Consider the following 17,330-nt stretch of genomic DNA (forward strand, 5'->3'; position numbering starts at 1 on the left):
TTCCAATCTAGACATCTTGCTTATATGGTTGTCCCCTCTCCAATCTCTATTAACCTTACCGATGGCTGCAAACTTGATGCCCATTGGATTTTTATTATGAACCTCCTTGAAATGATTAGACCGTGTATGAGTTTCAAGACCTTTTCTAGTGTTAGTGAAGTGTTCTGCAATACGTTTTTTTAAAGTCCTCTTTGTCCTTACCACATATTGTTTACCACATGGGCATTCTATGATATATATTACATCTGAGTTGCAGGATAGGAATTCTTTTATTTTATGTTTATGTTTATTCACAGTTGAAGTGATTTCGCTTGTCTTCTGTGGGAATGAAGTAATTTTACAATTCCCACATTGGCCATGTCTAAAAAATCCCTCCATACTCGCCCAGTTTTGTACTGAACCCACCATGTTCCTTTTCTTTTTGATTGTTGGCGCTACCATATTGCCCAAATTTGACGCCTTGGTAAATGTAATTTGGGGCCTGATTGGGATAATGGATCCTATTATTCTATCTTTCCTTGTATGCCAATGTTTGTGTATTATCTTCTGGATTTTTTTATATTCATTATTGAACGGTAAGATTATGCGGAAATCCTCTTTCTTCCCTTCTTTATCCACTTTATTATTCTCTTTAAAAAAAAATCCTCCCTTTTCATTTCTCTCACTTTATTCAGTGTTTCATTTAAAAGTTCTGTGGGATAATCTTTTTCCATAAATGCCTTTTTCATTCTATCAGCTTCTATTTCAAATTGTTCATTTGACGTGCAGTTATGTTTAATTCTACGGAATTGGCCCTGAGGTATGTTAATGAGCCAACTCGGCAGATGGCAACTGCTGTATAGAAGGTAGCTGTTTCTAGTGGATTGTTTAGTGAATGTGCAACTTTTTAGTTTATTCGCCTCCACATATATTCTTAAGTCCAAAAATTCTAAACTCTCTTTGCTCGTAGTTTGTGTAAATTTCAAGTTCAAATTATTCGAGTTAATTTCCCTTAAAAAATTATCCAAATTTTCCTTGCCTGATCGCCAAATGAACAGTATGTCATCGATATATCGCTTCCAAAGCACCAGGTCCGTCCCCAGTCGAGGGGCGAACCTGGTGCCCATAGCTGTCCCTTGAGTCTGCAGCTAAAAATCACCATTAAAATAAATAGTTGTGTGTCAATATAAAATCAATGCTATTCACTAAAAACGCTATTTGTCCAGGATCTAATCTTCCCTCTTCTTGTAATTGGGTATTAACCCCCTGTTTACCATGTTCATGGTTAGTGATTGTGTACAATGATTGTACATCTAGAGTACCCATCCACCAATCTTCTTCAAGATTAAAATTTTCTATAATTTTGATTATCTGGTTAGTATCTTTTGTATATGAGGGGATTTCTTTAACCCTTGGTTGCAATAACACATCTATATACTGGGATAGATTACACTTTAAGGAATATATCCCAGAGACAATAGGGCGTCCCGGAGGATTATCTTTATAAATCTTCGGTATACAATAAAATACCGGAATTCGTGGATGTTTATTTAATATAAATTTATTATCATCTTCTTCTTTTAAAATCCCATTCAATTTGCCTTCTTCACAAAAATTGACTAGTTCTGTATAAAATGTATTGGTTGGATCTCCCATTGGTTTCTGGTAAGTATTTGTATCGGACAGTTGTCGTATACATTCTGCATTGTATCTTTCTACATCTTGTATTACTATTGACCCGATCGGTGGGACGGATTATAATGTTATTGTCCTTCTGTAGTTGTTTTAAGGTAATAATCTCTTCTTTAGTTAGGTTTTGTCTTTTATATTTAGTTTTTTCTTGAATTTTACGTAAATCATATTCTACACACTCTTTAAATGTTGCTATCTCCTGACTAATCTCATTCCTTGGGTATTTTTTTGAAAAATTTTTCAGAGTAGTATGGATATACTTATCTGGTTGAGTGTTCTCTATTTCCTTAATTATTGGATTTTTTGCAAAATATTTCTTTAGACATAGTCGGCGTATAAATTTCTCCACCCCAATGAATGTAGCAAATTTATTTAATTTTTCTGTTGGAGCAAATTTTAAACCTTTATTCAGTAATTGACTTTGGGTATTGGTTAGGATAATGGAGCTTAAATTAATAATAGAGTCATTGCTAACCTGTGATTCTGTTATCTGTGATAGTGTCGTTCTCTTTCTTCTTCCCCCTCCTTGTCTTCCTCGTGTTCTCTCTTTCTGGGTTGATATCTCTGATTGTGTTGGTTGTAATATTGGTTGTGTTGTCTCCCTATTGGTGGTGTTCTGTGGTCTTGTTTTGGAAATTGTTGTCTGTTCCTCAAATTGTAGTGGTGATCTGTGGATGTGTCATTTGTGATCTCCTTGGGGGTGATTGCTGCCTCGTGCGTATCCTGTAGTGAGGTGGTGTTCGGTCTAAAAAAAGACTCCCTTTCTTCTAAAATTTCTAATCTATTGTGAATGGGTATATTACAGTAATTATAAGTGTCTTTATCTTTAGTGTAATTCTCTCTTAAATTGGTGACTAACGGAAAATGTGTAACTTCATTCCTTCCTTCTACCCTCTCCTCTTCTATATATTGCTCCTTCCTCTCTTTTCTCCCCCTCTTATTAAAGTGAAATTTCTTCACTTTTTTATCTATTATTTGTCGTTTTAGTTTGTCTAGATTATTACATAATCTTGTTTGGAGAGTGTTAAGTTCATCATTCTTGGGAAATTGGTCTGTTAATGTCTTAATCTCAGCGATTTTTTTCGTAGTTTCCTCCAAGATTTTAGCACGTCTTTTAATAGTCAAGTTGGTTAATGCTACTGATTGTGCATGTAAAAAAGCTTCCCACTCTTTATTAAAATCGACGACACACAAATCTTGGGCTGGAATTTCGATTAACATCAAGCCTTTTGGGATCTGGTTTATCTCTATACATCTTTTTAAAGATTTAATTTCCCATCTTTGTCTTAATTGGCAAATCAACTGTATTTCTAGTTCTTTAAAAACTTTCCCTATACATCCATGAATATTTTGGTATCAGCAACATAGACTTGATGCTGGCATAGACTACCATTGGAAGCGAATTTTATCACTAAGTGACCAGCAAAGGTTGATATTGGGAGAGCGTCCCCAGCGCACTTGCTCAATACAGGACTATTGTATCGTCATATCTATCTATTGCACTGTTCGATTTTTATTGTAGACTATCCATTATCTATATTAATTATTTATTAATTTTGTGTCTATTTTGTGGTTATTTCAGGCTAATCATCCTAGTCATTTTATGAATATATGTATGGTTTTATGATTTTATGAATACATTAAATTCTATATGATCCCAATATATTGAGTGTGCCCGGTTACCTTGCAACATTTATTTATCTATTTGAGAGGAAGGATGAATCATCTTATACTGTGTGCACCTCTACCATTGGTTTGTGTGTCACTCCTGTGCGTCACATCAGTTCAATTTCAATTCTGTGTCTCCATCTTGAGAGGATCGTAAGTTTTATATAGTTTGGTATAAGAATTACTGAATTCTCGTGCTATTTCTTCTGTTTTATACAGGAAGTTGCCGGAGGAGTCTTTAAGGTTAGAAATGTATGATTTATTTTTCCTGTTCTTAATCTGGGCTAGCATATATCTAGTTGGTTTGTCTCTGTGGGCATAATGTTTATACTTCGCATATAGATAGGCTTTGGCTGAGCACAGATTAAGCACATTTTTCAGTTCTATACATCGAGCCGTTAAGTCAGCTAAGTGCATCTTAAGTAGAGATCTCTTATGCAGACACTCCAGTTTCGAGATCGTTTGCTGTAGTTCTGCAATTCCTTTTGCCTTTTCTTTATTAGTATGAATGGAGAGGGATATGAATTCACCTCTTATATGGGATTTATGAGCTTCCCAAAGTGTCTGCAAATTGTCATTTATCTAAAAAAAAAACTGCTCTGTTTCTTTATCCTTTGGACATTCTGGGGAAGGGGGGGGGGGGGGTAAATCATTTAGTCTCCAGCAACGGGGGCTCGGGGAGGAGGAAGATATTGTGTAAACCAGTTCTATTGGGGAATGATCCGACAGGACTTGAGACAGTATGGTCATAGATTGGCAGTTTTGAATCTGGTTAGTACGTAGGAATATGTAATAGATTCTTTGATAGGAATTATGCGGGGTAGAATAATGGGACAAGTCTTTGACCGAGGGATTCAATGCCCCCCAGGAATCAGACATGTTTAGGTATAGAAGTTGTCGTTTGAGTTTCGCTAGTGCTCTATAGCTAGTTGATGTTTTCCCACTGGATGTGTCGATTAATGGATTTAAAGAGATGTTAAAGTCACCTCCCATAATAAGTATGTGTGACTATCAGTGTGGGGGGGAAACTCCACACTAAACACAGGAGGGAAGGGGAACAGTAACTGGGCCTGGAAACTAGGGAAGAAACAGGTCATCTTCTAGACAACCCTAATCCGGGGCCCTGACTACCTATCAATATGAATAGAACTTGAAGGTAGGAATATTCATAAGCAGGATACCTAGGCCCTGATTTCCCTTTAAGGCCCTGGAATAAGTATAGTACCAGAGACAACCCATTCCTCCCCAGATGGAGGATTGGAAGTCTCTGTCTCAGGCCCAGATACAACAACAGGGAATATAACAAATACAAACAAACACAACACTTAACTTCTGTAGAGATGGAAGAACAGGAACACCAGAGAGGATCTCACACCAGCTCAGCCAAACCCAATTGAAGCTATCAACCACATAGTCAGAAGGGTGGGGTGAGACTATAAAGGGTAGAAGTGATGACCACTGAGCAACAGCTGAGAAAAGGGAAGTGGTCATTAACCCTATCAACACTGAATCAAGAGAAATCAAGGAGGCTGTTAGATTCCGCCACGCTCAGCTAATCTCCTTGATCTCCTGACATCAGTCATCTGAGGAACCGTGACAGTATGCCGTCGGGAACAGCATTACAGTTTTTTCATGGTAGAAATAAGCCATGAGACTTGGCCTTTGTTGGGGGCGTATATGTTCTCTATGGTTACTTTGAAGTTGCCTATCTTTCCTTTAATAAATATATAACGGCCGTCTGGGTCTGTACACTTACCTGACAAAGGGAAGGCCTTGCTATCAAAACCTAAGTGGAACCAAGTGTAAAAATATTTTAAGGTTCATCGTAGGAATCGGTGTGTCTCTTGTAAAAGACAGATGTCTGCTTTGTGTTTTTTGAGAAAATAAACCACCTGACCTCTTTTGGATGGAGAGTTTAGCCCACGCACGTTGTAGGATATTATTCTAAGTCACGTCATTGAGGCGTAATAGTGAGTAGAAGGTTATGCATGTGGAGTCCTCCATTGTCCAGGACCTAAATAGAGGGAGGGGGAGGTGTGAGCAAGGATAGAAGGGGAGGGAGGGTGGGACGGAGCAGAGTATGACAAAAAGCAACAAGTTATTGCACAAATAACATTAAAGAAATACGAAAGTGGAACATTCATCGTATAACTATAATAATGAACTCAAATAATAAACTGATAGGGACGATTAGTTCGCCCTGAAGATATATGAATATGAGTAAAAGTTGTGGTCTCTGACACCTCAGTCGGAGAGACCCAACTATCTTAATAGTGTGGTGAAGTAGGCAATGATGGAAGGAAAAGAAGCAGATAGAAAAGGTGTGAACTTAAAGTTGCTGCAAGAAGGCGGCAGAGTTCAGAGATAGAGAGTAGATAAGAATGTGTATAAAGGATGGAAACTGAAGGACCAACAGGTCCGGTCAGTCTCCCCCATTCATGTTTTAGTGAGGTGTAGTATTGGGCCATTGTAGGCCTATTAGAGGCATGTTTCAGATACTTGAAAGGGAATAGTAGAGAAAACGTTGTAATGCAGGTAGGGGTGATAAAGCCATAGAAGATATGGTGAAGAATGGGTCCGAGTGCTGTGAGAGGTGCCATAAAGTTGTAGAAGTGTGTACTCCAAAAATAAATAATATATAAGATGTAACAACATTTATACCATAAATGTATTAATTATAGTCTCTTAATAGTGGGAGGAAGGGTTAAATGGGGGGGGGGGGATAATAGGGTTCATAGCAATATCTGGCCATTAAAAGGGGTATGGGGGAGAAATTGGGAAGGGATAGGGAAGGGTGAGAGACAATTTACCACCAAGTTTGATGATTTAAAAATGGAATAAAGTCATATCAAGCACTGGAGCGTTTTCAAGTGTTGTCAGTGATAAGGTTCCTGGGCGTCAGTTTTCATATGTTGTAGGATTTCTTCTTTCACTCTGTAATGACATCTCTTGGCGGCTCAGAGTCTTTAGGTATTCTCCGTAGTACTCTGTGGGCTCACTCTGTGATTATGTCTTCTGGGCATGAGTCTTTCAGTATTGATTTAAATATTATCAGTATAGCATTTAAGGCTGTAGGAGCTATGGTTTCTGGGAAGCCCTTTATTTGTAGGTTATTTCTGCGGCCTCTGTTCTCTTGGTCTTCTAGAGCCTCAAAAGCAACGTTAAGGTTTTGGCAAGTGGACATACTTTCAGTAACGGCAGTGCTGAAGCTGCATATGGCCGTATGTGCGTTTTCGAGTTGTTCTACGCGGGTGCCAATATGTTTTATTTTTTGCTTTATATCTTGTAAGTCCCTTGAAAGAGGATCTAGTGCTTTGGCCAATGTTTTTTCCAGGGATTTTTGCAAGAAGCGAGAAATTGGAAGGGAATCTTAGAGTGATGGGTTGTCCGTCTCAATGTCTCAGTCATCTCCAGTGTCCACTTGGGCTACTGGGAGAGAGGCTGGACTGTGTTAATCCGATGGCTAAGGATTAAGCTTTGAGAGCTGAAGAGCTCAGCGAGACGCGTCTTGGCAGATCAGCGGTAGGCCCATCCCCCTCCCCCATGGTTTGTTAAATCTGTTACGATTATTTATATAAGCACTTATTGAGGAAGCCATGTGGGATTTCTTTTATAGGATTATGACTGGTTTAAAGTCTAATGTCTAGTTTTTAAAAGTTCCTGGGTTTTAGGATGTTTCTTGATAAGACTTTTTTAGTCCGGACCTCTTGTTAGCCTAAGGTGCCTTCTACTTACTCCTGGATCTTCTTAGTATAGAATACTTTTTAAGCACTGTCTCTCCCGAGGGGTGTTTTATTCCTCTGCTATTCGGTCTCTCTATGGTGCTGTCATAAGTGAAGGGAAAATGATAAGTATATTTACCGGTAATTTGATTTCCCCTCCCTGGCGCTTGTGGTTGATGACAATTGTTTGTCTTTGATAAAGAATAAAAAAAAATGGAAAAAAGAAGAAGTTATATGAATTGCATTTGTACGGCTCCTACTGATCTACTCTGGAATCAACATTGAAGGAGGAAGTGGGTGTTCCCTTTTTTAATTGCTCTGAGGCTTCCTGTCTGTGGGGGGTGGATCCATTTCTCTCTATGGCGCTGTCTTGGGTTTTTGGAAAATCAATTTATTGGTAATTATCATTTTTTATCCATTCCTTAGGTGATTACTGGTGTACTTTGTGTCATTATCTTGCATAAGCCAGTGTCTGGTCAACTTGAGGAACACCTTCTCCTGTAAATTCTTTTCACACACCTTAGAAACCATTGTTCCCTCAATGATCCTTAGGTGTCCGGGACCTGAGGCAGTAAAATAGCCTGAAATCATGACAACCCTCCACCATGCTTCACAGTTGGGAGGGGTGTTGGTGTGCAGTATGCTTTATTCCTCCATAGTATAGTTAGTTGTGTTAAAGGTGCTGGAACCTTTATTACTGATTCTGATTGATGACCTCACTCGGTCTGTTCCACTTCATCCTAAATAAGTCCCTAAAAATTTGATCTGGTTTGTATGTGGCCATTAGGCTATACAGACCTTATGGCATGTTGTCTTGTTCCAGGTGGAGGACTGGTCACCACTCCTGATGTGTTTCCTTAAAATAATGATTCTGAAGTATCTTTTCATAAAACTATGTTCCGTTTCTGTGTTATTGGACGAAAGGGATATTGCTCATGAAGAAATATAACGGCACCTGACGAGTTAGGAAACCCTAACATATATAGAGATTATTGTGTACGGGTGTTATTTATCGCAGTGGGACTCATGCCCACAACTTGTTGGACATTGTACAATTGTCTTGCCAACTTCACCACCCGGTGTGCAAGAGTGTCTCTTCATGCCCAATGTCAGATCAGGTGGGACAGTAAGTTTGGAGGGACACTATAAAGTGATGCCCAAGTTGCATTGATGGGCTGAATAAATTGGTAGAGGATAGTCCTGGTTACCAGACAATGTTTTGATGCTTATCAGATTTTTGAGTTGTGATAAAAGTGATCACTGAGTGTAGAGCAGAGTCCTGGACACTATCACTGATACATGTTATAGAATGGAGACTATAAAGGAAGGACATCTTCCTGCATTTCTAGATCTGGTTAAAAGAAAAGAAATGTATCAAACTGGTGTAAAGTAGAACTGGCTTAGTTGCCCAAAGCAACCAATCAAATTCCTCCTTTAATTTTCCAGTTTGATAAATTACCCCTATGTGTGTTTGTAGAGTAATATGAATGTTATAAATTTGTCTATTTTGTCTTTTCACAAATATCCACTTTTTATTATCACAGAAAATCTCAGTAGGAACTCTGAAGAAAACTTCATGTTATCACAGAACGATAAAGTAGAAGATGAAGATCTCATGCAGCGCTTATCACGAGAAAACCTCAATACCAGAAATGTGCATCCTGGACTTCAGAATACAGATCTGTCATATTATACAGCTAAGTGTGAGGAACCTTCTCCTGACCAAACACAAATTGGTGCCACAAGTACAAATCAGAAAGAGGAAACAAGTTTTCAGTGCTGGGAATGTGGAAAACAGTTTTCATACCGCTCAGGTCTTCTTATGCACAGAAGAATTCACATAGAACCGAAGCTGTACTCCTGTTCAGAATGTGGGAAACGTTTCGCAGACAAACCAAGGCTTGTTGCCCATGAAAAAATTCACTCAAGTGAGAAGCCATATTCATGTTCAGAATGTGGGAAATGTTTTGCCAATCTATCAACTCTTGTTAGACATGAGATAACTCACACAGGAGAGAAACCATATTCATGTTTAGAATGTGGGAAAAGTTACACAGATAAATCACAACTTGTTAACCATGAGAGACTTCACAAAGGAGAGAGGCCGTATTCATGTTTATTATGTGGGCAACGTTTTAGCTATAAATCACACCTTGATTATCATGAGAGCAGTCACACAGGAGAAAAGCCATACCCATGTTCTGAATGTGAGAAATGTTTTCCTAATAAAGCACGACTTGCTAAACATAAGAGAGTTCACACAGGAGAGAGGCCGTATTCATGTTCAGAATGCGGGAAATGCTTTGCAGTGAAATCAGGTCTTTCTGCACATCAGAGAATTCACACAGGAGAAAAGCCATACCCATGTCCTGAATGTGGAAAATGTTTTCATGTTAAATCAAAACTTGCTAGCCATAAGAGAGTTCATACAGGAGAAAAGCCGTATTCATGTTCAGAATGTGGCAAATGTTTCTCAGAAAAAGCACCTCTTGTTATCCATCAGAGAATTCATACAGGTGAGAAGCCATATTCATGTTTAGAATGTGGGAAATGTTATGCAAATAAATCAAGTCTTGTTACCCACGAGAAAACTCACACAGGAGAGAAGCCATATTCATGTTTAGAATGTGGGAAAAGTTACACATATAAATCAGATCTTATTGTACATGAGAGAACTCACACAGGAGAGAGGCCGTATTCATGTTTAGAATGTGGGAAAAGTTACACATATAGATCACTACTTCTTAACCATGAGAGAGTTCACACAGGAGAGAGGCCATATTCATGTTCATTATGTGGGAAACGTTTTAGATATAGGTCAAATCTTAGTTATCACAAGAGAAGTCACACAGAAGAAAAGTAATACCCATGTTCTGAATATGAGATATCCTTTCCTGTGTGAGAGTTAGGTTTTTAAATAAAATGTATAAACCATGTACTACTTATATTTGACCACTAGAGGGCAGCTAATGAGCTATGTAAGGGTGTGTTCACATCACCGTTTTGGTTTTCGTTATCAGACGGATCAGTTTTTTACACAACGGAAACGTCTGACTTACGGAAAGCAACTAAAGCGACATTGTTCTTTTCTTTATCATCCACCATGACGGCTACCATAGAGAGATTGACCCTTGTCCTCTATAGGGGCAGGAGCACAGAGAGTTCAAAAGGCCACCACCCACTCTCAGTGTTTCCTGTCCCTATGGAGCACCTACACAGAGCACCTTCGGTGGGAAGTATCGCTTTAAGAAGAAAATTGTTCGGTACCTGTATTGTGAGGTATCATTCCTATCTCCCTCTGCCCTCCTGCGGTACATTCCAACGCTGGGCAGAGGTGTAGCACTTGAGGGAACTCGCCCCTGTTATCGGGGGCCTGCTTTCCCTTCATGACCCGGGGTCTCCCTTCCCTCCGGTGAGGAAGCAGACCGCCATACGGCATCCTTACCTGCCGCAGATCTGGCGCTGTGGCATTTCCGGGTGGGGATGGAGCTAGGCATCAGTGGAGAGCGCGCGCGCATACGAATGATGTCAGACGCCGCTCTGCGCATGTAAGAGCGGCACATTCGAATGATTCTTGCCTCCACTGATAGTCCTATTCAGTTCCAGGAGATGTCTGCTCCAGGTACCCCAGCAAGCCACATGGAATCGGTGGACCCTCCTTCGGCCACTCCAACAGTGAGTTACCCTGTGGGGGATAAGAAACAAATTGTTTCTTTCTATGTGCCTTATGCTTGTCTAATGCATAGTCGCTCCTCTCTTATATGGTGCAAAAGCTAAGATCAAGGCCAGAAACGCAAGATGTGCTACTTGTGCTAAAAGGCTACAGGAAGGCTATACTGAAAAAACTCTGTCAGCCTTGTATTAATGATCTGGTTAAAGAGGAACAGCCATCTATCCTCATGGAGGTTAAGTCCATGATACAGAGCGAAGTTAAGTCCATGATACAGAGCGAAGTTAAGTCCATGATACAGAGCGAAATTAAAGTCCTCCTTGGCCTCGCTTAAGTCTGTTTCCTTACCTCCGCCCAAAAAACCCAGAATATCTATTCCATCCTCCTCTGACGATGAGGACATGGACTTGGGTGCCTCCGACTCCAGACAGTTTGATCAAGACTTAAACTTGTCTAAGAGCGAAAATGTGGAGGATGCAAGGAAATTTTTTTTTTTTCTGAAGACATTGACGGTCTATTAGGAGCCGTACGGACTACTATGGGCATCGAGGATGTCCAAAAGCCCAAATCGGTTCAGGATCCTCTCGTACCATCATAAATCTCAAAGAATTAAACAAGCACATAACCTACCGAAAATTCAAGATGGAGTTGATTGCTCCATAATTCCCCTATTAAAAAAATCATGTCCCCATACATCAAAAATCGTAAACCTACCTCAGGTTCACGCTAAAAGATCAGAAAGGAATAATAAATCATTTTCAATTCACAGCGTTGCCTTTCGGCATTTCTTCTGACCAAAGGGTTTTTATGAAAATTATAATAGAAATCATAGCATACTTCAGACTAAAGGGTCTAAAACATTTTCCTTATTTAGACGACTTCCTCATTGTAGGAGAGTCTTCGCTGATAACATCCAGTCTGACGGACTATGTCATACAAGAGATGTCAAAACTGGGCTGGCTAATAAACACGAAAAAGTCTTGTTTAATACCAGACACGAAAATAAAAATTCTGGGAGTATTGCTAGACTCAGGTTCCCAGTCATCATCCCTCCCACTAGAAAAGCTAGAGGCTTTCAGGGAAAGGATACAAAAATTCCAGGCTCAGAAAAATTGCCCGATAAGAGAAGCCATGAGCATACTGGGGTCAATGACATCATGCATTACGACCGTAGCTTGGGCCCAAGCACACTCCAAAACGACACAAACCTGGATACTGCGGAATTGGGACGGAGAGCAATCCTCTTTAGACTGAAAACTTTAAATTCCTCACCATGTAAAACTAGACCTAAATTGGTGGAAGGAAAGAAAGAACCTATTAAATTGCGTAACCTGGGAGACAGTCCCAGAAGTCCAAATCATAACGGACGCAAGGCAAGGCAAATGGTCAGACGAAGTAAAAACCAGATCGTCAAATTACAAAGAGTTGAGAGCCGTGTGGGAAACCATAAAGGTATCTCACAACTTACTACTCAAAATTCATGATTAAGAACCATCTGGTTCGAAACGCGTAGACCGTATTGGGGCTTGCACCTTGAGGATTTTTCACCACTGTATATTTGGTTATGTGGAATAAAACATTGTTAAGCACGAAAAATCGAGGTGCTGGATTTTTTCCTTTCAAGTATATGAGTCTGGGTCTCTTCCCATCCGTGCACCTTCCAAACTACTGATGCAGGTGAGGTGGACTGTTACTATTGTTTACTCAAAAAACATCTGAAAGTATTTTCAGACAATACAACAACGGTAGCCTACCTAAAACACCAGGGGGGCACGAAATCTCTAGGTCTAAAGAAGCTTGCAGAAGAAAATGTTCTTTCCATTACAGCTGTCCATTTGAAAGGCTCAGAAAATATAGAAGATGCCTACCTTAGCAGGAAGACTCTAGACCACGGGGAGTGGTCTCTGTGCCAGGAAACTTTTCTGAAGATCTGCAAGAAATAGGGAACACGCTTGCTCTGCCAAGTGGACATGGGATCTAGCGTACGCTTTTCCTCCCTGGGCTCTAATTCCCAGAGTCTTGCAAAAAATATCAACGGATCCCGTAACAGTAATACTGGTAGTCCCATATTGGCCCAAGAGAAGCTGGTTTTCCTTCCTAAAGGAGCTGGCCATGGAGGATCCATGGGAAATTCCATCCCAAGTGAACCTTTTATCTCAAAGTCCAATCATACATCAGAACCCCAGCCTGTTCAGACTATCGGCATGGATCCTCAGGGCGAAATGTTAAAAAGCAAGGTCCTTTCAGAAAAGGTTATCAATACTCTGAAATCTAGCCGTAAAAAAGTCACCACGGCTATTTATCTTAAAATATGGAATAAATACTGCTCCTGGCTAGGGGATGCCTCTCCCAATAAATCTCCCCCTTGCATTCAGAAAATTTTAGATTTTCTCCAAAGGGGCCTGGACATGGGACTTAAACTAAGTACATTAAAAGTACAAATTTCTGCATTGGGAGCTTTCTATGACTCTGACCTAGCCAGCCACCGGTGGATTAGGAGGTTCATACGAGCGGTGTCCAGAATAAGACCATTCCTTACCCTGAGGGTACCACAATGGAACTTAAATGTAGTATTGAGAGGTCTGACGAAGCCCCCATTCACGCATTCACGCCTTTGTGAGACATCTCTCTCAAACACCTGTCGTACAAGATGGAATTTTTAATCGCCATTACATCGGCTAGACGCCTAGCGAAAATCCAGCCCCTATCCTGCCGAGAACCCTACCTTTCGGTATTTCCAGACAGAATAGTACTTAAATTAGATCCGGGTTTCCGTCCCAAGGTGGTGTCAAACTTCCACAGAGACCGGGAAATCATTCTGCTATCCTTTCCTACAGATGTTCTTAGCCCAGATGAGACACAATTCCATCTCCTCGACGTAAGAGATGCCATTATCCTGTAGATTTTAGGAAAGATGATAACCTCCTAGTTCAGTTTGCAGGGCAGAACAAAGGGAAAAAAGTTTCCAAGGCCTCTATTGGGCGCTGGATTAAATCTACTATCTCATGCTGTTACTTCATGGTAGGTCTGTCTAGCCCGACCAACATTAGAGCCCATTCTACCAGGGCAATGGCATCCTCTTGGGCAGAGAAGGCTGGTGTCTCCCTAGATACCATCTGAAAAGCTGCTATCTGGTTAAGTATAAACACATTCATAAAACACTATCGTGTTAATGTTTCAGCTGGTGCAGACTTGTCCTTTGGTCAAAAAATTCTGCAAGCTGCTATTACCCCCCACCAAGTAATCTGGTAGTTCTCTATGGTAGCCGTCATGCTGGATGATAAGGAAAACTCTAATTAGACTCACCGGTAATTTTGTTTCCTTGAATCCACCATGACGGCTCGGATATTCCCACTCTGTATATATTTAAGATCTGAGTATGACGGAATACTCAGGTTCTTTGCTCGCTAAAAATAATAATAAAATATATATATATATCTCATGGATAGATTTATTTATTTTATAGACACTTAGGTTGCACCCACTTTGGTAATTTGTAAACACTGAGGGTGAGAGTGGGTGGTGGCCTTTTAAACTCTCTGCGATCCTGCCCCTATAGAGGACAAGGGTCAATCTCTCTATAGTAGCCGTCATGGTGGATTCAAGGAAACAAAATTACCGTTAAGTCTAATTAATTTTTTTATTTTTTTTTAACAGATCCGTTTGGGATTTGTGTTTTAATAACGGATCCGTTCGTTTCCGCTACACTCCGTGATTCATTTCTGCTAAAGTATCTGTTTTATCATAATCTCCCATGATTTGTAATTGGCGTTGGTTTTGTGGTGTCCCAGGTATATAATATCCTGCATTTCACCTTAGGATTTGTGAGCTGTGTGTTTTATTGTCTAAAGCCATGTTGCCAGCTCACCTTCTGTTCGTGGAATTATGGGATTCTGCGGCGCCGATGGAGTCGAAGACGTCGTCCCATGCATATTCATGTTTAGAATGTGGGAAATGTTTTGCTGTTAAAGTAAGTCTTTCTACATTGCATGAATAGAGGAAAGGAATCGCGGCACTCACCCCGTTATAAAAAAGCTTCAATGCTTTATTGCTTTCATTTCTTAGCAAAGAGATTCGCAGGCTGGGGAGCGGATAGGCCCAGGTGTGGATGAGCGGTGACGGCCGTTTCGCGCTTAGCTTGCGCTTCCTCGGACCGCTATTAAGTCTTTCTACACATCAGAAAACTGGGAAATGTGTTCCTACCAAATCACAACTTTAGTCATATCAGAGTTTACACAGTTGAAAAGCCGTAATCATGTTCAGAATGTAGGAAATGTTTCTTTAAAAAGGCAAATTGGGTTATACATGAGAAAAATCACCAAGGAGAGGGTTATTTATGTCCAGAATGTGGGAAATATTATTCAAGTAAATCTAATCTTGCTGGAAATATCTGAGTTCACACAGGAGAGAAACCATATTCATGTTCAGAATTTAACATTTCTACAGCCAGTCACATGTATCATCAGAAAAGTTACTGTAGAGAAGCCAATTTGATGTTCTTCATATCGAAAATTTTATCCAGAAATCAAATTTTAAAAAATTCACACGAGAACATATTGTATTCTTATATGGAATTTGGGAAATGTAATAAAAGCAAGAGATATGTTTAACCCATATTGACAGTATGTGAACTTTATTTTTCAAAAGGGAACCTGTCACCATTAACCACTTCAGCCCCGCTAGCTAAAACCCCCTTAATGACCAGGCCACTTTTTACACTTCTGCACTGCACTACTTTCACCGTTTATCGCTCGGTCATGCAACTTACCACCCAAATTAATTTTACCTCCTTTTCTTCTCACTAATAGAGCTTTCATTTGGTGGTATTTCATTGCTGCTGACATTTTTACTTTTTTTGTTATTAATCGAAATTTAACGATTTTTTTGCAAAATTTATTGTTCTACATGTCTTTGATAAAAAAAAAAATGTTTGGGCAAAAAAAAAAAATGGTTTGGGTAAAAGTTATAGCGTTTACAAACTATGGTACAAAAATGTGAATTTCCACTTTTTGAAGCAGCTCTGACTTTCTGAGCACCTGTCATGTTTCCTGAGGTTCTACAATGCCCAAACAGTAGAAAAACCCCACAAATGACCCCATTTCGGAAAGTAGACACCCTAAGGTATTCGCTGATGGGCATAGTGAGTTCATAGAACTTTTTATTTTTTGTCACAAATTAGCGGAAAATGATGATTTTATTTTAATTTTTTTTTTTTCTTACAAAGTCTCATATTCCACTAACTTGCGACAAAAAATAAAAAATTCCAGGAACTCGCCATGCCCCTCACGGAATACCCTGAGGTGTCTTCTTTCCAAAATGGGGTCACATGTGGGGTATTTATACTGCCCTGGCTTTTTAGGGGCCCTAAAGAGTGAGAAGAAGTCTGGAATATAAATGTCTAAAAATGTTTACGCATTTGGATTCCGTGAGGGGCATGGTGAGTTCATGTGAGATTTTATTTTTTGACACAAGTTAGTGGAATATGAGACTTAGTAAGAAAAAACAAACAAAAAAATATATATATTTCCGCTAACTTGGGCCAAAAAAATGTCTGAATGGAGCCTGACGGGGTGATCAATGACAGGGGGGGTGATCAATGACAGGGGGGTGATCATCCATATAGACTCCCTGATCACCCCCCTGTCACTGATCACCCCCCCTGGTAAGGCTCCATTCAGACGTCCGTATGATTTTTTACGGATCCACGGATACATGGATCGGATCCGCAAAACCCATACGGACGTCTGAATGGAGCCTTACAGGGGGGTGATCAATGACAGGGGGTGATCAGGGAGTCTATATGGGTGATCACCCCCTGTCATTGATCACCCCCCTGTAAGGCTCCATTCAGACGTCCGTATGTGTTTTGCGGATCCGATCCATGTATCCGTAAAAAATCATACGGACGTCTGAATGGAGCCTTACAGGGGGGTGATCAATGACGGGGTGATCAGGGAGTCTATATGGGTGATCACCCCCCTGTCATTGATCACCCCCCTGTCATTGATCACCCCCCTGGTAAGGCTCCATTCAGACGTCCGTATGATTTTTACGGATCCATGGATCAGATCCGCAAAACACATGCGGACGTCTGAATGGAGCCTTACCAGGGGGGTGATCAATGACAGGGGGTGATCAGGGAGTGTATATGGGTGATCACCCCCCTGTCATTGATCACCCCCCTGTAAGGCTCCATTCAGACGTCCGTATGATTTTTACGGATCCATGGATACATGGATCGGATCCGCAAAACACATGCGGACGTCTGAATGGAGCCTTACAGGGGGGTGATCAATGACAGGGGGGTGATCAATGACAGGGGGTGATCAGGGAGTGTATATGGGTGATCACCCGCCTGTCATTGATCACCCCCCTGTAAGGCTCCATTCAGATGTCTGCATGTGTTTTGCGGATCCGATCCATGTATCCGTGGATCCGTAAAAATCATACGGATGTCTGAACAAAGCCTGACAGGGGGGTGATCAGTGACAGGGGGGTGATCACCCATATACACTCCCTGATCACCCCCCTGTCAGGCTTTGTTCAGACGTCCGTATGATTTTTACGGATCCACGGATACATGGATCGGATCCGCAAAA

General features: G+C 40.5%; 1 protein-coding gene across 1 annotated transcript in view; it reads left to right on the top strand.

The window, feature by feature from the left end:
- The window catches only part of LOC122933871 (gastrula zinc finger protein XlCGF17.1-like), a 46,291-nt gene extending 30,946 nt beyond the window's left edge, over positions 1-15,345 (top strand). Inside the window, exons 2-3 of the mRNA XM_044288957.1 lie at positions 8,606-9,577; positions 14,389-15,345. Coding sequence (XP_044144892.1) covers positions 8,606-9,577; positions 14,389-14,489 — 1,073 coding nt within the window. The 3' untranslated portion in view covers positions 14,490-15,345. The remainder of the gene's footprint in view (positions 1-8,605; positions 9,578-14,388) is intronic.
- The last annotated feature ends 1,985 nt before the right edge of the window (positions 15,346-17,330 follow it).

Source organism: Bufo gargarizans, chromosome 4 (assembly GCF_014858855.1).
Source record: "Bufo gargarizans isolate SCDJY-AF-19 chromosome 4, ASM1485885v1, whole genome shotgun sequence".
Lineage (NCBI taxonomy): Eukaryota > Metazoa > Chordata > Amphibia > Anura > Bufonidae > Bufo > Bufo gargarizans.